Below are 27,486 nucleotides of genomic sequence, written 5' to 3' on the forward strand. Positions count from 1 at the left end.
CCTTCTCCGTTTCTCTCTCCTTTATCTTACTTTCTCAATGCGCCTGACTTCGATTTCTTAGCTGTATAGCAATGATAATTATCCAGATGTGGTCGCAGCAGATCGATCGGATTGTATAATTAACGACATGAAAGGAAGGTTAGTTTCGGGGCCGAAGCTTTGGATACCCTTGCAGCACGATTGTTCCTTTGCTTAGTGCAATCCATAATTCACGGAATTCGACCTCGCTCCTTTTTGCTGTGTCTAGGGATCGCGGACGAAACCCAGCCCACATATATCCTTTTACTACTGTACATGCAAGCCCCCACTTGCTGAAACAATACAAGTTTAATTACCATTAGGAAAATATGCATAACAGGCAGAAAATCATATGGAGAAACGGGTCCACCGCTCCACCAGACTGGGCCGAGCCGAGACATGCAAGCGGTCGTCGAAGATGGGACAGAACTTCTCGGGGAACTTGGTCTGCAGGCACTTGATGACCGTGCCAGTGAGATAGTAGCGCGGCGGCCAGCGGCACTCGCAGGGCGGAATGCAGACCGTGCAGACCTTCTCCATGGCGTTCCATTTGCTCCGGGTCAAAGTCAGCTGTGGTGTCAGGACGTTGAGACGCCAGGGCAGGCGCAGATCACGATCGGTCCAGTTGCAGTCGCAGGGCGGAATGCAGACCTTGCACATGACATCCTCCGGATGTATCTCCGGTGGCGCCACTGGCAGGGCCTTCTTGCACTTGTACAGGTTGAAGCGCGGTATCATGCCGATAAGCTCGGTGTAGTTGTACTCCCGCTCGCGGCGCAGCCACAGGTACAGCAGATCCCAGTGGTCCAGGTTCTTGGAACGCTCGCGTATCAGCTGCATGCGTCGATACAAGTCCGAGCGACGCACTTCATCGTAGTTGACTCCCGTCTGGGTGTGGAACAGCAAGTAAAGCTCATTCGGGTTCTCGTCGGGCAGGCTGATGCTGCGCGAGAACTTGGCCAGCTCGAAGTGGAACAGCATCCGGATGCCGTACGTTATATGTCGAATATGATCAAAGTCCTTGATGTTCATCGCCGACAACGCGCAGGCGTCGACGAGCAGCAGTTTTCGCCCCCAAATCATGTTAACGCGAAAAGTGTTCTAGAACATTGGTAGACAATAGATCAATCAATCCGTAACGATCTGTTGTACCGGTGACCTACCATATATTCGGGATAGCCATATCGCTTGATCCAGCGCCTTACATCCATATCATCCCACTCAAAGATCGATGGAATCGGTAGCTTATCCACCACATTGACGCATAGCTCCACGAGGGAAGCCGGCGAGGCACGGAACTGAATGGGAACATCGTTTAGATCGATCTTCGGACGACCCTTGAGGAACTCGTTGCGTCGAAACTTGGTGGGCGGCACTCCGGTGGATACCTTCTTCTTGATCTTCTTCACCAAGAACTTGGTGTCCGCAATCCCGTACAGATACGGCATCTTTCGTCAGCCCTAAATTTGGTTCACTATCCGATATGTGTATAAAAAGAGCAGAATACGAAAAAGTATTTCCACACACATCAACCAAAAAAAAATATAGATTACTGTGATTGGGTCTGGAATTTGTTTCTAGTCAATGGGAAACGGCTCACTGCTCCAGAATGATCCAGAGGCACTTCCTCGTCATTAGAGATCATCAGGCGGCGGGTTTTAGACATTTGGCAATACTCTACTCAGGCCCTGGCAGGGTTCATGTTTCCATTTCATTTTGCCATTATGCTTTGAGCGCTACTTCGTAAACAAGCCGGCAGAATCTGGCAATATCTGAACGGAACCAGAAGCAGAGCCAGGTAGAGGCCAGGCCAGGCCAGGCCAGGCCGACTTAGAACCGAGTCCCGTGTGTGGTTAAAACATCTGTCCGTCAATCAGCGCATGCCAAAAGTGATTTATTGTTACGCGTATACGAGTATTGGTAATACACAATAGATCGGTTGTCCCGGCTCATAACGGTCCGGGGCCGGTCAGGTACTCGGCTGCTGCTGGCCATGTGCTGATGTTGTGCTTGTCAAAACATGGTCAAGGGCAACGGCAACGCCATCAGTACATAATACTTACTGTATGGTATGTACACATGTATGTACATCTGTATATACAAATATCTCAAAACCGAATTTTGTTTTTTTTGGGTTGTTTATGAACCCCCGCGAAATGAAACGAAATCGCTTTGGGGCAACTGACTGGCGGCTGACTCATCCGTACAACAGTTCACGTGACAGCCATATTGGAGGTGATTTTTATTTAAACACGTTTTCATGCCTTTTCGGCTGTTCATTTTGTTGTATTTATTTATTCTGTTCGGCAATCAAGCAAAACCCAATAAACTTCATCAGGTTCATTTAGGCGAACGCTTACCTTCATTAACATATGCCCGTCAATTTTTTCTACACATTTTTGTTTCTTTTCTTTTATATTTGCAACAGTTTTTCGCCGTAAACTTCGATGACACTTCCCCCAATCTATCTATGTTGCTGTTTTGGAATCTTCAATTAGTTCTATTTGCGCATGTTTGTTTTTATCACGAAATGTCGATATTCGGAACTAAACACTTGACACATTGTCCCCAGAAGATGGCGTTGGGTGAGGCGATAGGCGTGGCTTTGTTCACAGACCTATAATTTCAGCCCGTTCTGAATGGTGATAAATGTCTAATTAACAGTTTTCCTGCATCAATAGTCGCTCTCTAGGCAATTAAAATTATTGTTTTTCTGCGGGTACAATAACTGTGAAGGGATCTCTGAGGGGATGAATGCACCATTAACTGATTACAATTTTATAAGACAAAACAATAGTTACAAAAGTGTACATACTGTCTGGATATTGAGAAATGCAGTAGATCGACGCTTCCAGTCGTTTCTATTGCGAAGACATACCATTTTATCCAAATATTTGCTGAAGACCGTTAACCAGAATGACAGAACTAGAACCTTCTAGGATTTTACTTCTAAACGCGACTCATCCTGGATGGACTGGACCTACTGGATATACATCTTTTATATCTTTACAATTTTAGAGTGAAAGCCGAATGTTTCAGTTGGATATTTATGGAGAACAATTGCCGAAAATTAATTCTTTGGGGGTAGAACACAACCACCTGCAACAAGATTAAGTACATACATATCTGTATTGGATCACCTTCTATTATTATTATTATAATACTGTTATGACCTTGCAGAAGGTGGAATGATTTTGTAAAGTCCCCCACTAGGGCACGTGCGACGTTGATCCGCGAGCCAGACGTCATTCGATACCTATGACGCGATCGGAGACCAATTGTCAGGAATACTGTACTTCAAAACGATTACAAGTCTCATAAGTGCACACAAGGTGATTTAATGGGATAGATTTTAAATGTGTGACACTTTTATCTCAAATTACGCAAGTTTTTTGTTAGCAATAAAAACAGATCGGAAATATGTAATAGTTTCGGACGAAAAACTACCAGAAAGACTTCTGGGATTTTGAAAATTTCCAGAAATTCGCACAAAGATCTGTTGTCAAAACGATGCTGTCATATCTCACATTACTATATCTCTAAACTGTGGAGTTCTGCAATACAACAAAAATTTGCAAATCCAACAAAAAGCGTAACAAGAACCGCAGCCAGACAGCGCCAACATCTTTTCAGTGATTTCACTTTCGTTGAAAAGGCTTTGAGACGTCACCATTAAACTGCAAATGATATGACCATGACCATGTAAGGGCAGAGGCAGATGGCTACCAGCGGAAAATGGCAACACAATGTAGTGGTGGCAACAATAAATTAAGGTTCTATTTTTATAGCTAACTTGTGCTATTATTACATGCCACAAGCAGCACCAGCCGGACCTCAAATGGAGGCAGGCTGCCCCCGATGGTCAAGCAACAAGTTAGACCTAAAATAGAAGACTGGGGCTGTCCGCGAGTCCTGCCTGCCAGTCCGTGGGGAGCTTGACCAACTTGCGCTGCTACGGGGTACAGGTACATGAAAATTAATAATGCAAATAAATTGTTAACTTTAAACGTTCAGATTCCAGTCTGCGTACGGCTCCAATCAGTGTGTGTGCGTGAGAGAGTCTGGTGTGCAGTGGATGTGGCAGCGACGCGACAGCGACAGAGACCACTTGAGGTCAGTTCGATCACGATTCCACGTTTTCTGGACCAAGGTGTTTCAGCGTAAGGTAACAGCATAAGGTATTCCCAGAGAGCTCTCCCTTTTTAAATGCAGTAATTAAACAGTACGTATACCAGCCAGAAAGGCTGTCCGACGAAAATTACGAAACCCTGTGTCATCCACATCTGTAAAGATACAAAAATTCAACAAAAAGCTGAATCATAACTCACAATCATACTTGCATTACTACTTGATTGAAGAAACGCGTTGCGATCGGATAATTATTAAAGCCAGAATGAACAATACAATTTAACGTGCACCTGTCATTTTGCTCTTTGAACACATGGCTTTGAGCAGTAACAAATTTAACGATCTGTTGAGTGGATAATTTTAGATCAATTTTGAATAAATAAAAGTACCTCGGGTGTTACAAAATACGTGCAGCGACTTCAAGCGATTTGACTGCTAAATTTTATAAGTTTTTCTCTAAGATTTATTTACCTCGCGATCCTTTGAAATACCGAGATTGGATTGGATTCATAATAATAGTTGCTTGGTCTGGAGCCTTAAATCTTTCAAGATCTGCTGATGATGTATAGCCTCTTTGGCGAACACCGATCTACAAAGACGTTTGTCGCAGAGATAATCGAAGAGAGTGGAAGACATAATAAGAAATCGACAAAGCGTCACCTTGTACAAAATACACCCTGGTCTGGAGCATTGCCAGCGCAGCGACATGGCAGAGCAGCGGCCGCGCAGCCTCTGCCAAGATCACGACGACGAGCCTCCTTCGACGGTTGGCGCTTTGGCTCTCCTCCCTCTTCTTGGCACTGTCAAGTGGCGCGTGCATAAGTGTGCTCTGTGCGTGAGTGTGTGAGTGTACATTTCTTAGCTACACTTGAAGAAAATACTGGACGGGCTTAATTCATTTCATGCCTAGATCAGCCCACTTTTTCACTATCAACGATTGGTGGGGTGGCGCTGGGAGCTGGGAGTATGACGGTACGGGACGACTCTGTTATTTGGAATTCGAGCTGGAGCGCCTGATTACATGCCTGGCACATTTTAATTGATGATCCCAAACGCAATGTCCGAGTTTATAGTTTCGCTTGGTATTTTTTTTTTCTCGCTTTTTTTGCGCAGCTCTTGGGCCTGTTGTCTGGGCGCTGTGTTTATCATTATTACTTTAGCTCCTGTTATTCACGTATCTTTTTTTTTTTGCTTTGCTCTGTTTTGCTTTGGAATGAAAGCCGGGCTTCCAAGTCCTATAAATAATGGTCTTTCTTCGGGATAATTATCCTAAAAATCCATTTAAGGACAGTACATATTTAATCAAAATAAACTTTCTATATTTCCTTACATATTCAATAGCCCGAAATTGGAATAATATTTTGTCGAACCACCAGATAATTGTCTGTCTCACTGGGATCTTATCAATGAAGCGCGCAGTTTTCTTTTTTTTTTCTTTTGTCAGACACAAAAACAAAGACAAGACTGTTTTTGACGGGCAAAAAACAATTTGAAAAATTGTTAAGTGCATTTAATACACCTAATATATATGTACGTACGTATACCAACTGTCTACAGTATAGCTTCGATTAAGCGCACTTTCATATGTGAGCTAGAAGATACCTAGTTCTGGACTCAAAGCTTTGGATACCCAATGGAAGTATAATGAGTCGATCTGAGCGGTGTTGGAAATCTGGCTATATGCATTTACATATCTATAAGATACATACCTTCAGGATCAAGTTTTCTATTTAGTACAGCATCATATCGAATAATTATTGTGGCGTAAAGGTGGTTCCCCCTTGGAGAAGTTGAACTGTATTTGGGTATGGAACAATGACAAGCCACTTTGAAATATTTTTAACGATTCTCAAACGCGAATGACACATTTATTTTGCCAGATGATTTGGCTTTTATTAAGAACAAAAAATTGTAATTTTTGTTGCTACCTATATTTTTTATACAATTTAAAATACTTTCAAATGTGTGTACGTGGGCATGCTTCAACTCAAGTTTTTTATACATATATTTTCCACTTCTATCCCCAACGAAATTCCATATATTTTTTTTTTTTGCTCCTCCTCTTTTGTTGCTTTGCGTCACCAGCAGCGCGTTGTCGGAGTCGGGCCCCCCTTATGATGGGGTCTATGTGTGGGTCTCTACATTGTAACATATACACGCGTACGTACCATCCCATACAAATATATCTGCAGAGTGTAGATATGTATAGACAACGGATGCTAATAGATGATGCTGGCGCTGTGCGGCCTGTTGCCAACGTCGAAAGTGCGCTGCGTTCAATAAAAAATCAAAAATAAATAATATTTTCCACATCCAAGCACCGCAAATAAACAGTTTGAAGTATTATTGAATGCATAATAAATGCAGAGCACTGCTGATACAGCAGAGTTCAATTTTGATTGACAGCTACAGACAGAGCGAGCAGTGGTATGCAAATCCGTTGAACTGAAATTGAATGGAAGTTGTATTGGCAATGGAATAATTTATAAAAATGAAATAATCACTTTCGTAGTGTGGCATATAGTACATACATATAAGTATACTCTGGCCATTCCCATTGATAAGCAAGGGTACAGCGAAGCAGACTTTGATTGTCTCAGCCTCAATGACTACAACAAAGCCACACGCTTCACACAAAGCTATAGATGCATAGCATATAAAACTGCTCTGAACTGGATGCTGACGTCACACGTGGACTATTTTTCTAAAGTCCAACTTACGAACGCATCCATCTCAATCCATCTCAAACGTAACTGATTGATGCACCACTTCCTATAGCTTGCAATTCTAGAAATAGAGTCCCGGATAAGACATTGCGCATGGAAATTCTACTCGTAATCAATTTGATCAAAGATTTGTCCAAGCTGGGAATCTACCAATTAAAGGGGGAAACAAAATGCGAATAAAATGAGTTCAATTGCCGGGTTAGCTTCTGTGGGCGTGGCACGTGTAGTCATTGGGTATGACATTTGCATTAATCTTAATTGATTAATAACGATTCAAGATCAAAGCCAATTAGGCGTGCAACATGGCCGTAAAATTTAAATTTCAAAAGTCTACCTAATGTTTGATGAAATATTTCCCGCCGAATCAAGAAGCATACAGCTATACATACTTTAAATACAATATGTAGAAACTACAACGTAATATCATCTATCTATACCCCAATATAAAAAACAAAAGCCCTACTTAAGAGCGAAACTTTAGTCCGAGCATCATGCACACTCAATGTATGCTGTTTTCCGGCACTTATCATGCAAGGCATTCGCTGTTGCATCATAGTATCAATGGGTATGTATTTATGTATATATGTAAGATCTATATTAAAGCGTTTCCTATACACATACGTGAGAAAAAAAAGGCACTCAGAGAGCCCCGCAGCACACATTTTGCATACAAGAAGTTTCCATTCCAATTAGACTATTTTTCACTACTACAAAAACCGACTAAATCTCTCCTACTTGATCTTAAATAGCACACACAATATTATTTGGTTGGTGGTGTACTTATAGTCGAGCCACTCGACTACAATATTCATATTTTATATTTTTTGGAATTTTCAAATTCCATTAGCGTTTCCAAACGTTTAATATCAACTAGAAAATACGAACTAAAGAGTTTCAATTGTCAAGGGAGCACTGGCGTTTCAACGTGTGGCAGTAGTGTTATTGTCCTTATCCTTGTTTTCATCGTCATCGCTATCGCTATCGTGATCATCGTCCTTATCGTTTTCATTAGTGTCCAGACTTTGCTTGAGGGCTTTGCTCGCCTCGCGATCCCGCTGCGATTTCTCCCAGGCCAGCTCGAAGGGATACTCGAGAGGCTTTAGTTCATCGGGACACTCCTGCTGATTGGGTGCAGTGGCCTCGTTGATAGAGGCGCCTCGTGTATGAATCCTCTCCAGCATGGCGGCATTGTGAGTCTCGGCATTGAGATTGGTGATGTATTCGAATAGCTGCTCTTTGGTGTAGATGTTAGGCAGTCCGCGTCTCTCAAAGAAGTTCACAATATTGCCGCAGTCCCGCATGAGAAACTCCAGGGCACTTGGGTGCTTTGGCTCCACACTCTGGGCCACGTCGATGAACCAACATTTTCCTTCGAACCAGAGAATATTGTACTCGCTGAGATCAGCATGGACCAGCTTGGCCTCGTTGTACATCTTGTGCATAGCCGCCACAATCTCCTCATAGGCGCAGCTCAGCTCGGCAGAGCTCAGGCGGGCATCCTTCAGCTTGGGCGCAGCATTGTGATTGTCACCAATGAAGCGCATGACCAGAACATGCTTCTTCAGGACCACCACGTCGGGCACGTTGAGGCCAATGTTCTGCATGCGCATCAGATTGTGCATCTCCTTCTCCGCCCACATGTTGATGATGACGCGGTGATTTTGCTTACTGAATCGATCCTTGAAGCGATAGTCGTCCTTGATGTACCGATCCCTTTGCTTGAACTCGTTCAGCGTGGTCTTAAAGATCTTGATGGCACACTCCTTGGGTAGGAGGTTGGGCGGCATCAGCACACCGCTTTGATGGCCATGCTCATTGCTTCCCGTGTAGCTGGAATCGGAGTTGGCGTGCAGGATCACCGCCTCCTTGCCCGTGGAGATGATGCCGTTGATCTGTTCGAGCACTTGATTGTTGATCAGCTTGTACAACAGTAGACGAGTGCTGGCATCCAGGCCCATTTCGGCAGTGGCCACTTTCTCGTGACGATCGGAACGGCCACGACGGGAATAGGCCTTCAACTGATTGAACACCTGCAAGTGGATTAATAGATATTGTGTAAGCATATGTGCATAAAAATGGGATCAGATTATGGTTCACCTTGTTAGACAACTTCATGTCGAAGCCAGCTCCATCGCCAGTGGGAAATTCTGGGGGAAAAGACATCACGCGCTGGGCATTGCGGACGGCGCACAACTGTGGATCATGCTTAGTGATCATTTCGCCCTCCTTGCTCATTTTGAAGCCACACCTAGGTATGGACTCCAGCCTCTTTTCGTTGGTCTCGAAACGGTCCCAGTCGTGCTTTAGCCGCTCCAGCTCATCCTCCTCGTAGTCGTCCTCCTCGGTGTCGTGCAGGAACTCGGCATCACCGCTGCGTCGGAATTTGTCCAGTGTTACAGTCACTTTGGACTGCTTGTTCTGCTTCTGTTCGATGCGGCGCAGCTCCTCGTTGTACTCGTGATCGAATTGGGACTGCAGCATTTGGGCAATGACTGCATCGGAGTCGCCGCCACTGCCGCTCTCCTCTTCCTGAAGAAGGGCCAGCATCTCTGACGGCAAATCGGCCTCTCCGCAATCCTCTAGAAGCGAAGAGTAGTCCTCCCACTCTTCCGTTTCGCTGTTGGTCTTTGCTGGTATCGCGGCCACATCGGAGTAGTTGGCAGCACCCGGTGAAGCTGCTTCCCCGTCCCAGATGGATGTGGCTTCCACCTCAGTTTTCTTCTGGGTTTGCTGATGCCGCTTTACCTCCTGGTTGTGCAAACGATGTGCATACTGCTCCGACATGATATCAGCTAGACTCGTGGTCTGCACTGGCTCCTGGGTCTTGATCCATGGCGACGACATACTGGCAATAGCCCAATAAATCAATAAAGAGAAATGCCAGCTATATTTAGTTTTATCCCACAAACCTTTTGGCACTTTTGGCGTGAGGGATCGGCTCCTGATCGGTGGTAATTTTCAAGTTTGTCTCGTGTGTTGTGGTCACAACAAACGATTCTTTTTAGCTTGTCTGCTGGCTGCCAGCAGACTCCAGGCAGTCGAATACCTGATTGAAGACTATGGATATTTATACTGCAGCAAAGGTGTCTGGCGTCACCTGGCAAAGGACTATTACACCTAAGTTGCAATCGCTTTTTCTTTTTTTCGTATTTTGTTTTTACAAATGTTGTGAAATTGCGATTGTCCAATTGGGGATGGAACATTAACCATACATATCGGAACGGTGGAACGATATTTATGCGAGTTTTTTTGAATTTAGCCTGAAAATGTAATGAGCAACGTTAAACTATGTTCTTAAAAGAAGAAACCTGACTTGTCAGATTTTAAGCTTTATTATAGCAATATTTTCAATAAATAAAACTCATATTTGCAAATTATTTACCTATCGATAGCTATCAACTCGTCGTTTTGCAGCCCTAAACTCGAATCGAATGTCAGTGCAAAACGGAATGTGCAAAAGTATGCCTGGCGATACTTTTTGTTGTACTTGTACATCGCCAAAAATAATAATAAAAGTGAAAAATTTTTTTTGTTAATATATTTTTTGTTGTACAAAGAAGAAATGTTATTAAATTAATCGGCCACCTTTTTCGCCAGCAGTAACGGCCGCATTGAAACCCCGAGTGCAATAAATACGTGCTAACGCTGGTAAGAAAGATGGAACAAAAACGAGACCGAAAAAAAAATCAAAATAGAATTCCGAATTTAGAATATGACAGACCAAAAAAAATTTTCAATTCGAACGCATTGCCTCTGCCGCCGCCGCTGCCGCTGCCGTCCGTGTGGGGGGACTTGGGGGTCAAACTTGAGAGGGAAAAGAAACGAGATCGGGGCGACAGAAGCAGAATCAGAAACAGAAACAGAAGCAGAGAACCAGTGACAGAGGCAGAAGCGGCGGCAACTGATTTCCGATTTCGTCTTGGGGTTTTTTGCGCGCAATGGATTCTCGTAGAGATCTGTGCTAATTTGTGCTTAATTCTTACCGCTAATCCTCTCCAGCACCACCCGCAAGCATCCACACCCCGGCATCTAAAGCACGCGCACACGAACGTTGTAATAGAATACTGGTGTAATTATTATTTCTCTTCTTTTCGTGGACAGAGGCGCCTCTCCATCATCATACACTAACCGCCAATTCGCTACTGCTATTCCGCCTTCCATAAACGCCATAAAACATACCAAATAAGGAGATACGCTTACGCTTGGGGCTGCTTTGGCTTTGGGAACTACCGGGACTTCCGAGTGATAGAGTGAAATGATAAAGTCTACCACCAACATACAGGAACAGCGTCTGCCACGTCCCGAGGACCAGCCACAGCAGGTGCATCCGCCGCAGCCACCGCCCCCAACGCCGCCGACGCATCAAGTGGCCGCCGTGATAGCCAACATGGACACACTGAAGACCGCCTTTCTGCCAAATCTCAGCATGGACCCCAACGTCCATGTCAGTCCGCACTACTGTCCCATGTGCCATCAGCAGTTCGAGCGGGCCCAGCACGTTACAGAGCACATGCAGCTGTGCCACGGCATAACGCTGAACTCTCAGGGAGCTATCACATCGCTGGAGGCCGCCCAACAGCAGCACCAGCAACAGCAACAACAGCAGCAGCAGCAGCAGCAACTGAAGCCCAACTATTCGTGCGTTAACTGTGATGAGAAGTTCGGGAGCGCCGTGGATCTGGACGAGCACCAGCGAATGACGCACCAGGCGCCCGCCTTCCTGGCGCGTTGCCTCGTATGCAGCATTTACGGAGTGCATTCGGCCACGCCGAACCCCAACGAATACAAGTGCACGCAGTGCGGTTCCGTCTGCACGACGTCCATGCTGGCGGCGGGACAGCAGTCGTTCATGGAGCAGCAGGAGGCGCCCGTGACACCCGACGAGCTTCCCGCCATTGCGCCGCGTGATATGAGACTGACGCCCGAAGAGCAACATCACCAGCAGCAGCAGCAGCTGCAGCAGGAGCACCATCATCAGCAGCAGGAACTGCTTGAGCAACAGCAGCGGGAACTGCAGGAGCATCAGCAGCAACAGCACCACCAGGACGATCTTTCTGGCGACCAGGTGGGCCTCAAAGTGCCGCCGCTCACCGTCAAGCTGAACAAAAATTCGAATGGGGGCTCCGTCGCCCATCCCCAGGTCATCATCAAGGAAGAGCCGCTCAGTCTGAGCGATAGTGGCGATGTGGTTAACGCTGTCCCCGTCTATGCCATACAAGCGAATCCTGGCGTGCAGGCACCGACCCCTGGGGCCGCCACCAGTGTCCTGGTCAGCACGCGGATCGTGACAGCGGATCAGGCGCACAAGATCCGGCACAAATGTCCGGACTGCCCGAAGACATTCAAGACGCTGGGAACCCTGGCCATGCACCGCAAGATCCACACAGGCGAAGCAGAGTAAATTCCATTTATATGCGTTCTATGTGAAATTTGTCCCCGCCGAACAGTGTGGCCAGCTCTGAAAAGTGTAGCAATTCGGTCACACTTTTCTGCGGGAAGCGCCCGTTATTCGTTTAGGGCAGCCCTGGGTTCCAGCCAACCCAAATGGAACCACACGATCCGATCCGAATCGGTTCTGTTCGGGGTCTGTCTGGCCTGGAGGCTCTCCCAGCTAACCGTAATACTTTTTACCATATTGTATATGATTTTTTTTTGTTTCCTTCGGACCAGCTGGGCGCATGGGCGCGCGCCCCTTAAGCGCCTTGGGGCGTGGGCCATGCGTCCCTTGTGTGATGTTTGTTTTGCTATTTATTTTTGTACATCGACTGTTACTAATAATATAATTCTGATTTTTTCTTTCTTTTCTCCCGCGCCATCTCTCTATTTATTTCTTTATCTCTCTTTCTCTCTCTCTTTCTATTTTTCTCTGCATTCCGTTTCATCGCGCTATTTCGAAAAACCAAAAAAAAAAAACCAAATTGTATATCTATGCCAATTCTTAACTCTTCATTCTCCGCTCTCCACGCCCCGCAACTTCGACAGCGCCACGCCCAAAGAACGCCCCTACACGTGCTCCTACTGCGGCAAGTCCTTCACTCAATCGAATACACTAAAACAGCACACTCGCATACATACAGGTGAGAAACCATTTAGATGTGGATATTGTGGCAGGGCGTTCACTGTTAAGGATTACCTGAACAAACATTTAACGACTCACACGGGTGAGAAGCAATATTTTTCAAATCAAATCAGTCAGTCAATCAGCTATCAACTCAACCAATCAATCGACTCGTCAATCAATCAATCAATCAGCCAATCAATCGATCAAAAATGAAATCACTTCAATAAGCAATACTCAACAAAAAGAGAAACCTCTGTATGCAAGTCCATTCTCATTTGCCATTAATCTCTTACTCTCTTACTCTCTCTTAATCTCAGTCTCAGTATCTGGCTCTGGCGCTCTCTCTCTCTCTTACTCTCTTACCTCTGCGCAGGCTGCACAAAGCTCGCTCTGCGCAGGCGCACGCACCCAGAAAGAAGAACATGGCAAAGAGAGCAAAGCACGCAGCACAAAGCACAGTTACGATTGGCAGTGCCAAAAATTCTTTTTGCCATACTCTTCGTTGAGCAGCCAAAAAACATAAAACAAAGTCCAGTTTCGGCAAGCCGAACCTTACATATCCTAACAGAAAGCATTAGTAATCCCCAGAGCAATATTTTTCGCTATTTCTGCGAGGGTATAATCCAAATCTGTATCGCCCACCGCCTCATTTCATTACGTAATAATATGTCTCGTATGCATTTTAACACCACCAAACCACAGCAAAATATATAAACACACACATCCTTAAATATATATATACATATCTATATATATACATACTATATACAATATAATCTATATATACATATATAGTTTAAATAAAACGTGCAAACCCTTTTGATATGCATATCTCTACTGTATCTACACACACAAACACACACACACACACACATCAATCAGTCAATCAAACAAAGTTTTTGGTACTGCACGCACCATGACACATACTGGCGTTGCAAACGACATGTGCTAACCAAGTGTCCCAATCTTCCTTTCGCCTTCGTTGTTTGTTGCAGGTGAGAAACCGTTTCATTGCGGCTACTGTGAGAAGTCCTTCAGCGTGAAGGACTATCTCACCAAGCACATACGGACGCACACCGGCGAAAAGCCGTACACCTGTCCGTATTGCGATAAGCGCTTCACGCAGCGAAGCGCCCTCACCGTGCACACGACCAAGCTGCATCCGCTCTAGGGCAGGCCTGGCGGGGGCCGCCAACCCGCTCTTGCTGCCGACCCCGAGAAGCCGTCGTAGAGGAAGCACCACCACCACCTCCTTGGATGGTGGGCAATCAGTGGCAGTGGCAATACAAGGAGCAGTAGCGATAAGCTGGAGCAACAAACTAGAATGAAAGACCTTTTCAAAGACGACACAAGAAGTTAACTGAAGCGGAGCAACGCAACCAACGACTGGCAAATCTCCTCGGAAGGGGCTGCTAGATAATACTAAATTACTAAATTAGATTTTCGTTTTCAAACAAATCAAAGTTTTACTAAACTAGCGTACGGTTCTAGAATGTTTAAGTTAATGCAATCGATTTTTGATTCAATTTGGTTATGTAGATGTTTGCAATTTTTTATTTTTATTTGTATATCCTATATGAATATCGTATATCATATTTTGTTATTCTATGAGATTTTATATGGTGACTCCTTGGCGCACACTCACGCACCCACGTGGCGCTATATATATACACAGAAACACACACAGACACACACACACACATCTATTATTTATGCGTATATATAAAGAGAAAACTATTTTTTATTCATCTACTATGTGGCAATATTAATTTTATCTCAAACTTGTTTGTAAAACGTTTTAAAAAAACAAAGAAGGGTACTCTCAAGTCTACGCGCAAACTTAAATTATTTCTTAAATTATACATTTATGTATTCGAACTCAAAAAACACTAAATTATTTATTTTTCATAAAAAAAAAAACACTATTCGAAATTTTTACTCAAACCATGAAAAACAAAAAAACACTCAAGAAACCAAACCATTTCTTAACTATTTGCATACGAGCAGGATCTCGTTTGTTTTGGCTTTAAAAACTTTATTTACTTTTAATCTGTTTAGCTTGTTTTTATTCAAGAAATGTTAACCATTGTTTATTTTTAAAATTATTTAAGTTGAAAGCGTCGCTTTTGTTTGTTACACTAAACAGTGAGATTGTATAAAACTAAACCTTAAAACTAAAAACTATAACTTAATAGAGAACAAAACAAACAAACAACTAAGCAATTAATTTTACAAAATTTTTGCATTTTTTAACGCAAGTCAAAAAGTATTTAAGAGAAAATTGAAAATGGAAAATTTACGCTAAACGCAACACAGCTTTATGCGCCAAACTAGAACGTTAAACAAATTAAACATAAACTAATCTAACAATCTATACAATTGATAATTTTGATAAACAAGCTTCAAGTTGTTTTTTGTAACATATATACTTTATGTATGTACTTTATCCGAAATGAGAAAATTCATCATTTTTTACTACTACTTAAAACCGACTTTTTAAACAAAACGATTACTTGGACGAGTTGTACGTACTAAAACCAACTAAACCTTAAACAAAACTAAAACTAAAACTGTAGCAAAACCAAAACCATGTACATTTTTATAACATAGTGTTATATAATTATATAAAATATATATATATACATATAAATCTGTATGTAATATTAATGCATAATACACTCAAACAAATTGTCTACCTAAAATGGCACATAGCACAGCAACAAAACGATGCGCAGCGCATGTAAAACCAAAATAAATTCTAAGTACTAAAATACTGTAATTTTTTAAGTTTTAAATAAACCGAGAGGAAATGAGTTGACGATCAAAAGCAACAGACAAACAAACAAACAAACAGAAACGAACAAGGACAGGCTTATCTAACCGCAAAAACTAAGCAAATTAATTAACTAAGTGAATATGAGAATGTATGAGTATGAATGATAATGATAATGGCATAACGAACTAATCATGTTGATAACGATACGTACTAAATACCGATTAACTATTAGAACTTAGCCACGAAACCAATAACGAATGACGAAGCCAGACAGACAACACACGCACACAACAGTGAAAAAGTGAGTAAATAGTTGGTAAAGTGTAATTAAAATGAAATTTATTATATATATAACTAGATACTATTATTATGTATGTATGTACTTGCAATCTAAATTTACGTGAGCGAAAACTAGTAAATATTCGAGCAATATTTCAATTTACATATATAGATATATACAAGATGAACTATATACACAAAATAAAGTCCAACCATGTAGAAAGATTATATACGAAAAGAAAACGGTCTCAAAAGAATTTCGATTTCCCAGAGACTGGATAGGAACCCACGTTCTAAGACTCTTACACATAATATCTATGTGGGATTATATAATGATTTAAGGAACATGATGTTCTGATTGTTCTGTATATTTTATAGGTAAAATTCGGGATGGATTAGTTGAGTTTTTGATATCACGGAACTGTACGCCACACACAAACCGCGCTCAGTTTGCTTTTCGGAAACACATCCGTAATCTGCAATCAATCCCCAATTAAACCCCCCAGACACCACATTTAGTTGATCATTTAGTTTAGTTTATTTAGTTTTTGTTGTTGTTTTTTTTCTGCTTTAATTACAATGAACGAATATTATGAACACTATCACACTTTCAAAATGTTTTCGGTTTTACATTATTTTTTCTGTTTTTTCTTTTCGATCCTTTTTTTGTTGGGTTGTAGTTTCGTGTGCGCTGAGCAACTAATTTAGTATGCCTCTCTCTTCGGTTGCTTTGGTTTTTATTGTAATGCTGATTACATTCATATATGTATATATATATTTATATATAATATAAGTAGTTATATATAGTTATGTATATGTCATATATATTTTTTACACACACACTTTTGATCAAACGCAATCAAGAAGTTGGCTTAAGTTTTGTCGTCAATTTAGTTTCATTTTTTGGGCTTTCTATAATTTGTTTTAAATGCTCAATTTGTTGCATGCATGTTGTATGTTTACCTAATTTAACCATTTGCCATGTTTTACTCGCTATATGTATATAATTTTATATATATATGTGTATATACGTACATATACTATACCCCATATATATGTAAATGCCCAAGTAACTGTACTATATGTTTTCTATGGACTTATTCTCCCCAAAAAACATTCTAACGAGCGCATCCAAAAATGTATTGCGTACATTTGAAATGTATTCACTTTGTGGTTTCTTTGCTTTTTTTTCAAAACTCCTACTACCGTCTACCTTCGAAAACAACGGATATATTAAACATTCTCTGGGATTGGATCTAAAATTGTTGGGAAATCAACTTCAAATGGGAATAATACTTGAGACAGAATTTGTTCGGCTAGTTACGATACAAAAAAAGGGTACTTAAGCATCTATTAAGCATTACCTTACCGACATCCTTCCGGAGCTTTTCGATTTCTTTCTGTAACTGCCACACAAAGTTAACAAACAAAATGCCTGGGCTCTGCTCTCTCCGAAACCAAAGACTATTCAATACCAATTGCATCAGGTACAAATTCCATTTAAATTTCAGCTGACTCATCCCAGAATCCTACACAAATACAGCTTTTTGGTCTCCCATGCAACATCTTGGTATTGTATAGTCTTTGGTTTTGGCCTCTCTTAAGTATGGCACGCTTCTCTTTCGTACAGTACTGCACTTAGTATTTACAAAAAGTTTACCCCGTTCGGTGTTTTGGATGGGAAAATGTAGGAATTACAAGTATACAATATATAATACAAATATATATTAGTAGGTAATTAGTAAGATGTAAAGTGTGTGATAGTTATGAGAGAATTTCATTACTAGATTTTAATGCCTATAAGCTCAAATTTACAACTGATTATTCACTGTTCTTTCAAAATGATTTTCGCTGTGCTCTCCTCACAAATATTCCCTATCGTTTATAGAGAGAGATGGTGAGGGGATATTTACCGAGTGTTCGCTCGGTTGGATTCGAAATAAGTGGCAAATTAATAGAGTATTAGTAACTGTTGAGTTGAGGAACTTAGATGTAAACTCAAATGTGTGTAGTAGGAATAGGTTTATCAATAATTAGTTTCTTGTCTCTTTTTGTTTTGGTTTTACAAAACAGTTTTATCGTTTACCTACACAGGTGGGCTCTGTTTTATCGCTCTCTTTCGTACAACTTTGCTCGAAATCAATCGAAATCAAATTGAGAGAAATCAACAACGTAAAATCATCTAAAAGTGTATCAAAATTGTACAAAACTCATTTGCTTCTTTACTTTATATTCTTTTCACTCTTCACTCTTTCCATTTCTCTTCACTTGTCTATGCGTTTTTTATTTTCTTTTATTTTTTAAATAAAGTAATGTTTTTTATTGTTTGTGTTTTTTTGTGTCTTTGCCTTTGTTCATGTGTTGCTTTTTGTTGGTTTTTCTTTCATTGCGAAATTAAAGTAATCCTTTTATTGTTTGTATTGTTGCGCTATATATTACCTATGCTGCACCCTAATCCTCCCATACACATACATACATACATATTGATATCTACACATACAATCATGTACTATCGTATCCTTTAATACTTATATACAAATCCTTCGTTTACGAGTTCTTCCTCCTCTGCTCCCACAACGACTGTGGGTTTCCTTACTTCGAGTGAGAGACAATTGAGTGCGAGACCATCGAATGGGAGAGCATTGAATGCGATACGCCCGATATCTCCGCGTAGGTATCCGTCGGTCCCTCGCCACTGCATACGGAGTCCTCGGGTGTACGGGATGGTTCCGCCTCGGTGATCTCGATGTCCTGATGATGCTTGTTGCTGCGGTGTTTGGCACTTAGAGCCTGCGGAATAACGATCTCTTAGTACGTTCTTTATAGCCAATACAAGTACGTAATTCTAGTTCGTTTCGTGTGCATTCTGGTTAGACATATGAAGTGCTATCTATGGACGGACACATGCACACAGAGTGGGGGTACGGGAAGGGCAGGACTGGGGTCTAGTTGAATAGACAAACGTGCGGCGGAGATTCCTTTTATTACTTTTTTATTTTTCGGTTAGTTTAGGTACAGTCACAACACAAATATGTATTTTGTTAGGTTAGGTTTACTTTAGAGAGAGAGGCTGACATTCTTACCTTATCCTTGCTGCCCTTTTTCTACATTGAACATGTTTGGTATTGGTTTTTAGTTGGTGGTAGTGGTGGGATTCGAATATACGAGTATTGTACATAGTCATGACAAGAACAATGATATATATATATTTATATATGTGTATTAATACAAGTCACATACAAGGGGGAGCAGATGAGAAATATAGAGTCAGAGAGAGAGACAGACAGAGAGATAGTGAGAGAAAGATCTAGGGATAGCTTGGGATAGGCGACAGCATTATAGGTTTCTGTTCGAAGTTCAGTATTCAGAAACAATTGATAAAAACAATCTGGGTTCCCTATACCCCGGTCCTTTATTTTTGATGATGTCATGTACAGTGAGCTCGCGATGACTACGACTACACTGTGGTGGACAGGTGACAGATGACGTGACCCCGTGATTCGGACTCACCTGCAATGAGAATCGACGATGACCCGCCTTGCGTCCACCGCGTCGTTTGCTGATGTGCGGATTGTCCTGTCTCAAGGTCTTGTTCTTCAGTATCTCAAGTTGTGTATACAGTCTGGAAAAGATTGCGAATAAGTACAGACACATACAACAGAAGTACGATTACCTTTTGAGTTCAGCACGTATATCCTCGGGACTCATTTCGGATATGGTCAGCTCACCGATGTCGGGGTCACCAAGGCAAAGGCCCGCATAGCCACCGCCCAAACGCTGACCGGCATCGTGTGCAGCACCCTTGAAAGCATCCACAGGTAAACGTATTGATAGATCATACGCTAGCGAACGAACCTGCAAGCTATGAAGATGCAACAAACACCGCAAACCACACTCAGGAAGTAAAACGTAAACCGAACTCAAACCGAGAGAGCAAGTACACAAGTATAGAAAGAAGGAGAAAAGTAGACTCGAAACTCAAGATCAGATATCTGTGCAGGTTTATGTGTGATCGGAGTATGAGAATGACTGCTGGCTGAGTATAGTATGTGAATGTGAATGAGTGTTTGATGGAGTTGTCTGCGATCATTGGGTATGTGAGTGTGAGTGCTGTCTGAATAGGTGATATGTGAATGAAAGTTGGAGCGATGGACTTGTCTGCGATCATTGGTTATGATTTTGTCTGATGTTTTGCTGGAAATGAGATAAACAAAGTTCAAAGGAAATCAAAAACGGAATTCAAAACTTAACAAAGTTGGACTTTAGCTATAGTAGAAGACTAATTATGTAGACAGAGAGAGTTTTTAGGTTCAGAATATCTAGGTTGAGAGAGACAGCGAGCGAGCGAGAGAGAGAGGCAGAGCAGGTAACAGTTACAGTGAGGCGTGGCGAGGCGAGTGGAGGTAAGTATTCTGGGAAATGCTGGTATTTTGTAGGTATATATGCGTATTGGGGATTTTGAAAGGAAACCGATTTTTGTCATATTTTTTTAGTTGATTTTTTCTTGTTAAAACTCGTACAAAATACATGCAAAAACTAAACTAGACATGCAAAAAGTGTAGCGTGCAAATAAAGTTCAAGTGCAAGTCGAATGGAACTAAAGACAAAGTACAGTCAAACATTCGGGCGGGACAAAAACGACACACTTGCAGCAACTTCATAGCTTGACTAAAAATTTCATCAAAATGTTAGCTTAATACTAAAATTATGTTAATTTTTTGTTTACTCCAAACCAAAAATGAAAGAACTCCAGAACAAGAAACCAAAGACAATAACCGAAAGGAAATAATTAATTGTTTCAGCAAAAGCAACAAAGCTTTCGATACGTTTAGGTTTCACTTTTTTTTGTTGAACAAAAATCGTTTCCTCAGCAAATTTCAATATTATACCAAATACAACTATCGATGGCAACGATAAATGGCGACGATGACAGATGCAACAATACAACCCTGACGGCGACGGACAAATCACAAAGCACAAAGCGCACAAGTGGGTGAGAGGGAGAGAGAGCGAATTCTAAGCCTGGACTTTGACGCCAACCACTGCCTACGCTCCTTTTATGAACCCAAATATTAATCTCAAACTGAAAAGTTTATTAAAATTAAAAGTTAAAACTAAATAGTAGACAAACCAAAGAGCTGCAATCAACTGAAGAGTGTCGAAAACGTTGGGTTACCTGCTTGTGCTGATACCACAATTTTGGCACAAATATCAGACCCAGGGCAAAGCTGTTTGTCAGCTGGGAGCGCACGAAGAGGGCCAGCAGTATGGCGCTGGGACTCATTTCCGGTAGGTAGACAAAGCGCAGAAAGTAGAAGCTGGACGAGACAAGGAACTCGAGCGTGAGGGCGGTCACCAGAAATTGTCGTTCCTGTGCCAGGGGGAAAAGGAAATTACTTGTAAATGCATTTGACCCACTCTTCGGATCGAATCCACTTGGGGTCTTCGCATCTCACCCGGAACTGAGTGTTGGCATTGCGACTGGCTATGGAGAGGTGCAGGCCGAAGCACAGGATGAGTATTTCGCTGGCCTGCGTCACCAGCTCCCACTTGAGCGGATGGCAGGTGTTGGTGCTCGCCTCGCGTAGACTCTCCAGCTGGGCGCTCTCCAGCAGGTCCAGCGACGAGGCCGTGAAGGCGGACATGTAGCACACCACCGCGAACACCATGGCGCCCAGATATTTGAGCAGATCCACGTCCCGCAGCACCCAGCGATGGGCCTTCCGTGTCCGAAAATCTACCAGGTGGCGATACAGCTTCAGTATGATGGCGCCGTAGCAGGTGATGAATCCCAGTTCCCGCAGCCAGGGCTCCAGCAGGCAGCGCTCGGTGGAGGCGGGAAAGAAATGGACGGCAACCTGCAGAAGGTCTACTTAGTACTCGATAGACATGGACAAAGGGATCACTCACAGATGCATAAAGTAAAACAATTCCCAGCAGTATCGTCTCCAGCACAGTCCACATGCCCGAGGCAATGGCCTAGAAAGTCACAACGTTAGAAAGTTACGCGTAAAGAATCCACCACAGAAAACGCACCTTGCTCTTCCTCTGTCTAAAAACAATCACACCCAGGACCACACAGCACAGGATACAGGCGCCCAGGACAATGGCCACAAGCAGACGCAGACAGGCATCCATATTGAGGGCCTCCTCCTCCTGAAAGTTGAGGCACACCCCATGCTGATCGCAGTTTGTGCAACCGCCCGGACACGGTATGCACGAGTAGTTGTCGTAGCCCTCGGACAGTTCCACTAAATCGCCGCGGAAGCCCTGCAGCGTTGAGTTTGGCAGATAGAAGGACTCCCGACAGAGACACGTGTACACATCCCTCGTGGCCGCCGGTTTGTTCTCCGTGAGAAGGCAGAAAGTAGTATTTCGATCACACCTGCAACGTGTTAGCAATCCATCATATATATATTCGAAGGAAGCTTCGAGCTTATAGCTCACCCGTGACGACGGCCAAACACCTCCTCCAGTCCATCGTTGCACACATCCTCATCGGCGGCAATAAAGGCAGCTGCCACAATTCTGAAATGGTTCAAATTGATTATGATGATTGTGTGCTCCTCATTTGGTTGGTAGGTATGCAACTGCCTTCCACTCACTTGATTCTATGCTCTGTGAATGATATGCGAAAGGGCCACAGCCAGCGGCGCGTCAACAGGTTGCAGTCGCGAAAAGGGGCGCCCCACTCCTGGGTACCGTCGCTGCTGTTCCAGGCGGCACTGCGAAAGGAACGGGAAAACAAATATATATAGTACATATGGTTATTGGAAAGTATCCAAAAGGCAGATGGATGATGTGTGGGTTTGTAAGTGGGGTTTTTTACAGCGTGGTCTGGATTTCTGGGCACAGAAGTTGGGATAATTAATTTGAAGGAATAAATAATTGAATAATTATAGATATTACAAATTAAGAGAGTAACGAACTTAAAGAAACCAAGGCTCTTGCCAGAAAGGCATATCCATCGCTTTGCATGCCCTAAGCAAAGGATAATGTTTCACATGAGGCTAATTATCTGAAATATTCAACCAAGACATCAAATGCCTTAGCAAATCTCTGGTGATTGTTCGTTGTATTAGCGATGTATCACGATTCATTTCATAGTGAAAGTGGGTAAAATTAGAGCCGCGCTGAGCTCTACTAAATATCTAAGCTATGAATACGTTATCATATATATTTTTATTTATTTTTTAAGATATTTAATAAATAAACCAATGTTTATGTTTATTTCTAATAAAAAGAATTCATAAAATCCTGTAAAAAATCATATATAGGTACATATTTATCTCACAGTGTTATTGGGGCTTTCCAAAAATGAGAGCATACTTTTTGGGGCAGCACAAACCAATTTCAAGAATCAAATTACCAAGAGATTATTCAACTCACCCCAATTCCCGCCAGTAAGAGCCCAAAAACGCCTTATTATGCACCTGATCCGGTGGTATCTGCAACACACATCAACATCATTATCATTAATATCGCCCCCGCCAATCCAGCCGTATGGTATGCATACCGTGACATTATCCCTGAATTTAACGACAACCGTGTGTATGCTCGGCGCGGCAATGGCAAAGGCCAGTAGGTTCTCGTCCTCGTTTAGGGCATAGCTGGCGATACTGTTGGCCCGACGGCTCACCTCCGCACGTGTCGGCTCATCGATGGCAATCGGAGTGTTGGCATTTGGGAATTTGTTCGATAGAAATTCAATAAACTGGCGTGCAGCATCCTCGGCAATGTCGGTGAAGTCGTAAAACTGCAAGCAACAACAAAATGAACAAGCTATTAATTGTTTGAGATGTTAAAGGCAAAATGAAATGTGTGCAAATTTATGAATAATTTAAATTCCTTCAAGAGATTCAACAGCATGCCTAAGGCTTGTTTGACACTTCATTAAAAATTCTACAGAATGGGAGTACATTTTTCCTGCTCTAGAAATGAAATTTTTGGCATTGGAATTTCGCAAAAGCTTATTTCTGTTAAGCAATTAGTACATTGAAGCATCCGTACTGGCTTTGGCAACCTGTTAATGGTGCGAATACGAACCAAAAATTACGGATACGCCGAGGCTGAGGGAGCGTCGTGATTTGCCTGACCAGGCCATTTCCCTTGGCTTAGGGCCCTGATCCCCTTGGCCATTAATTATTCACATGGCGGCCAGGACACGTTCCGCACAGACCAACACCTTCCTTCCGCATGGAATGCACAAAAGTTTTTGTTCCGTCCGGTAAATAATACGATTTAGGACCCAAGCTGGGGCTGGGGCTGGAGCTGGAGCTGGGACTGGGACTGCACAAATGTTTTTAATCCATGTTTGTTCAGCTCTTAACTGACCAAATGTTTGTACATAATTTACACGTTACAACCGGCTCTCGAGATCTACGCACAGGAAGCAGTGCCAAAAGGAATGGCAGGGAAGGGCAAAGGCAAAGGCAAAGGCAAGTCCAACTGGGCTTTGATGACATCATTATGGCTTTCGGAAACAAAAGTAACCACAGCAAAGACATGCTCAGAGGGGATGGGACTGCGACTGCGACTGCGACTGCCCGGCTGTGGGTCTGTGGGTGAGTCATGTAGCTCGACCCGGCCGCCTTTTGGCTTTTAAAACGTACATTTGCCATTAGCAGGGCCACACAGCGTATACGCTTCAAAGCTCCAAATAAATTAACAACAAGTATACAAATATTTTTGGGCGCTTGGGTATGCATTTGAGCATATCAAGGTAAGAGCAATAAGTATAAGGCACACGAAGACACGACTGGGGGAGAAAGCACCTTCTTGTGTGTGTCCTACACGGTAAGCATAATCGTAAACCTAAGGATACCTTAACCAACAAGATGTGTATATATGTACATATATTTAAGGCTTTTTGCAACATTGTCAGACATAGTTGGAGGGCATGCTACAGATCTTACATATGCACAATGTATATAGATGTCGGGGGTGAGCAGTAGGGCTGTTGGGTTGTGTGCCGATCCAAACTGAGTTCTCTATTTTTGTACTAGCTTCTTTTTTGGATACTCACAGTCGTATTGTTCTCTCTCAGAAATTCCTTCTTGATCTTCCTTAGAATGCTCTTCCTACAGACGACACTCTTTCACTCTCAGGCCACGCTCTCAGCAAATACGAATTGAAAGAATAACGGACTACTCTGCTACGTTTTTGCCTTTTGGTCCTCCTACTTGCTTCTGTACTTCTATAACAATTTCTGCTCAACGACTACAAAACCGCTTTATGGTTTATAAATCTTCAAAATATGTATATATTTATGTATCTAACCATCATCTAGCATTTGGATATATGTAGTTCCACTTTTTTCTGAAAATTCTCCACAACTAAAGTTTCATTTAGTTTACGAATAATTAATGTCTGGGATTTTAGTTGCAACATTTGAAAATTGTATTACTTTTGTTGGACAGCTTATAGATGGCAGACCATCCACTCTACACTTCTGAAACGGATATCTTATTTTCGTCATATGATAACTTCAGTCCTAAAAACAATATACATATTACACTATAACTATGACTATAAAATGTATTATTCTATTAAATTTCAGACGTATGAATATCAGAACGTATGTATGTACATATTGCGATCCCTGTGTCAGTCTCTCCTATAGGGAAATGTATATACCCCACCAAAAGGCATAGATAGGGTACCGCATAAATGTGTATGGAAAACACTTGTAAATAGCGGTAACCACAAAGCACAGAGCCCAGAGTGTGTGCAATAAAACATGCATACTCGTACATACATATGCAAACAAGAACATCCACATGGACATTGGTGTGCGTGCGTGTGAGTGTGTGTGCAACTATGCCAAGAGCTTAGACACACCGCAAACAGAAGCAGACGCGTACAGAGCGAGAGAGAGAGAGAGAGGGAGGGAGGAAGAGGCTGCCAAATGAAATCAGTAAGGCGCGTTATACTGACTTTTTAATGTCCATGCGAGAGCTCTCTCCGCATCTGCATCTTCCATCTCCTTCTCCTACGCTCCCCTACGTTCTCCCTCTCTCTCGCACTGTGCACGTTTTGGCATGTACAAAATTCTTACTTATGACCATAAAAATATTTACATGGCACATGGTCGCACAGTAACGGTAGCTGTAGCTGTAGCTGTAACTGTAGCTGTATACACGGCCTCTGTGCTTTTTTCTCTCCCATGTTTCTCCTTTGCCCTGTGCTTTTGTCATTTGCATGTTTTTCCTCTTATTTTCTATGCTTTGTGCTTAATGAATAAAATATGTCCGACACTGTGTGTTTTTTTTGTTTCTCTCCTCATGCGAGGTACTCGATGAAACACGAGGGTATATTGTATCCCAGTAATTGTATGCAACAGGCGTAACAGGAATGAGGCAGTAATTGCTACATAAAAGTAATATGTTCATTATTATCTGCTTATCATCCTTTTTCTCTCTTTTGTTCTTCAGTTGTGCCCTTTCTATTTCTGCTTTTCTTTCTAATTAAAGGGTATCTTCTAGTCGCAATAATAAACTTTTTTTTGAATAGTTTTTACTTGTTTTTTCTGTGTTTTATTTTTTGCACTTTCCTCAGGCAGAACTGCCGTTGACACTCTCTGGGAATCTCACTCTGAAGTGCGATTAGCTGTCGGTAGCCAAGGCATTCGCATTCATTCATTCACTTGCATTCATTTCATTATTCAAAGTGACAGTGCGAATGGCATAAGCTGATTGCTACGGAAGTTTACTATGCAGCGTCGTTTTGGTCCTGTTTTGTCTTGTTTAACATATAGGACACATCGAATTAGCATAAATGATTCCATTAAATGGGAATTCATTACAATTCATTATGGATTAATATGTACTGTGAAGTGAGTCAAACATAATGATTAGTAATCGTACTATATTATTTATAGGTGGCCATAAGTAATTGGCCATATCTATCTACCTATTTACATATCTACCTATCAGTCTCCAAATTGGTCGTGATACGGGTTAACAACTATATCCAGGTACCCTTCTGGGCATACATATATCTCTACTACATTTTTGGATACATCTTGGATACAGTACAATTGATGAAATCTACAAAAAGATCTTTACAAGATTTGTTTCTAATCAAATTTGACATCCTTCTCACTTTATCATTGCAACAAACATTTCTGAAACATCTGCCACTCAAGAATTTCGTACAATTTCTTTAACAGCAAAATCCACAGCATTGCCTTCCATAAGGAAGTCTCAATTAATCCTTCAGTTATTATAAATATTAAAAGCTTTTTAAATTCTAAATCAAGCTGAATTGCCCTGCACTGTTTTAAATCAGTTTCATATCAATTTCGGCTTCCGCCTGTGGCAATGGCAGCAGATTTTTGTTTTAAAGCCACAGCAAAGTGCGTGTCCTGGCCAGAGCACCAGCCCATACAGTGAAGAATATATAAAAATACAATTATTAATAACTTTTATGCTTGAAAGTTGCCAGTGGAAACAGCACGTTCAGACAGACAATGAGAAGACACAACAAAAACACACACA

General features: G+C 42.1%; 4 protein-coding genes across 15 annotated transcripts in view; 1 reads left to right on the forward strand and 3 right to left on the reverse strand.

The window, feature by feature from the left end:
- Positions 1–308: 308 nt before the first annotated feature.
- On the reverse strand, positions 309–1,560 carry LOC4817193 (uncharacterized). The gene is made up of 2 exons (XM_001356694.4): positions 1,182–1,560; positions 309–1,119 (listed from the first exon to the last, which is right to left on the reverse strand). The coding sequence occupies exons 1-2, from the start codon at positions 1,464–1,466 to the stop codon at positions 367–369; spliced, it is 1,038 nt and encodes a 345-aa protein (XP_001356730.1). The 5' UTR covers positions 1,467–1,560; the 3' UTR covers positions 309–366.
- A 6,075-nt stretch (positions 1,561–7,635) lies between these two features.
- LOC4817194 (serine/threonine-protein kinase RIO3) lies at positions 7,636–10,168 on the reverse strand. Its single transcript, XM_001356695.4, has 3 exons — positions 9,782–10,168; positions 8,970–9,717; positions 7,636–8,902 (listed from the first exon to the last, which is right to left on the reverse strand). Exons 2-3 carry the CDS (start codon positions 9,714–9,716, stop codon positions 7,793–7,795), a joined length of 1,857 nt encoding a protein of 618 aa, XP_001356731.3. The 5' UTR covers position 9,717; positions 9,782–10,168; the 3' UTR covers positions 7,636–7,792.
- Positions 10,169–10,280: 112 nt separating this feature from the next.
- On the forward strand, positions 10,281–15,760 carry Cf2 (Chorion factor 2). Of its 5 annotated transcripts, none has more exons than XM_015180640.2 (4): positions 10,281–10,520; positions 10,974–12,269; positions 12,855–13,033; positions 13,929–15,760. In XM_015180640.2, the coding sequence occupies exons 2-4, from the start codon at positions 11,128–11,130 to the stop codon at positions 14,102–14,104; spliced, it is 1,497 nt and encodes a 498-aa protein (XP_015036126.2). In that variant the 5' UTR covers positions 10,281–10,520; positions 10,974–11,127; the 3' UTR covers positions 14,105–15,760. The 5 variants fall into 5 exon arrangements, with proteins under 5 accessions (XP_015036126.2, XP_015036124.2, XP_033236958.1 ...); XM_015180638.2 differs by having other exon boundaries at positions 11,155–12,269; XM_001356696.4 differs by having other exon boundaries at positions 10,282–10,520; positions 12,855–12,949.
- A 1,497-nt stretch (positions 15,761–17,257) lies between these two features.
- Positions 17,258–27,486, reverse strand: part of smog (G-protein coupled receptor 158 smog) — a 28,527-nt gene continuing 18,298 nt past the window's right edge. For 4 of the 8 annotated variants that reach the window (XM_033381062.1, XM_033381057.1, XM_033381063.1 and 1 more), the window contains exons 3-14: positions 23,505–23,744; positions 23,378–23,436; positions 22,594–22,713; positions 22,436–22,516; positions 22,025–22,373; positions 21,899–21,967; positions 21,445–21,846; positions 21,165–21,359; positions 19,662–19,843; positions 19,499–19,610; positions 19,072–19,092; positions 17,258–18,778 (exon numbers count right to left, since the gene is read on the reverse strand). In XM_033381062.1, the coding sequence (XP_033236953.1) occupies positions 18,581–18,778; positions 19,072–19,092; positions 19,499–19,610; positions 19,662–19,843; positions 21,165–21,359; positions 21,445–21,846; positions 21,899–21,967; positions 22,025–22,373; positions 22,436–22,516; positions 22,594–22,713; positions 23,378–23,436; positions 23,505–23,744 (2,028 nt within the window). In that variant the 3' untranslated portion in view covers positions 17,258–18,580. The other 4 variants (XM_033381059.1, XM_033381060.1, XM_033381058.1 and 1 more) reach the window with 4 other exon arrangements.

The sequence above is a fragment of the Drosophila pseudoobscura genome, chromosome 4 (genome assembly GCF_009870125.1).
Source record: "Drosophila pseudoobscura strain MV-25-SWS-2005 chromosome 4, UCI_Dpse_MV25, whole genome shotgun sequence".
NCBI classification, from domain to species: Eukaryota; Metazoa; Arthropoda; class Insecta; order Diptera; family Drosophilidae; genus Drosophila; species Drosophila pseudoobscura.

What these genes read in the sequence shown, in the direction of transcription:
- LOC4817193 (XM_001356694.4), bottom strand. Translation starts at nt 1,466, where the DNA reads ATGCCGTATCTGTACGGGATTGCGGACACCAAGTTCTTGGTGAAGAAG. An exon ending in ATGGCTATCCCGAATATATG is followed by an intron (nt 1,120 to 1,181) that starts GTAGGTCACCGG and finishes CCAATGTTCTAG; the next exon opens with AACACTTTTCGCGTTAACAT.
- LOC4817194 (XM_001356695.4), bottom strand. Translation starts at nt 9,716, where the DNA reads ATGTCGTCGCCATGGATCAAGACCCAGGAGCCAGTGCAGACCACGAGT. An exon ending in ACATGAAGTTGTCTAACAAG is followed by an intron (nt 8,903 to 8,969) that starts GTGAACCATAAT and finishes ATCCACTTGCAG; the next exon opens with GTGTTCAATCAGTTGAAGGC.
- Cf2 (XM_015180640.2), top strand. Translation starts at nt 11,128, where the DNA reads ATGATAAAGTCTACCACCAACATACAGGAACAGCGTCTGCCACGTCCC. An exon ending in ATCCACACAGGCGAAGCAGA is followed by an intron (nt 12,270 to 12,854) that starts GTAAATTCCATT and finishes CAACTTCGACAG; the next exon opens with CGCCACGCCCAAAGAACGCC. An exon ending in ACATTTAACGACTCACACGG is followed by an intron (nt 13,034 to 13,928) that starts GTGAGAAGCAAT and finishes TGTTTGTTGCAG; the next exon opens with GTGAGAAACCGTTTCATTGC.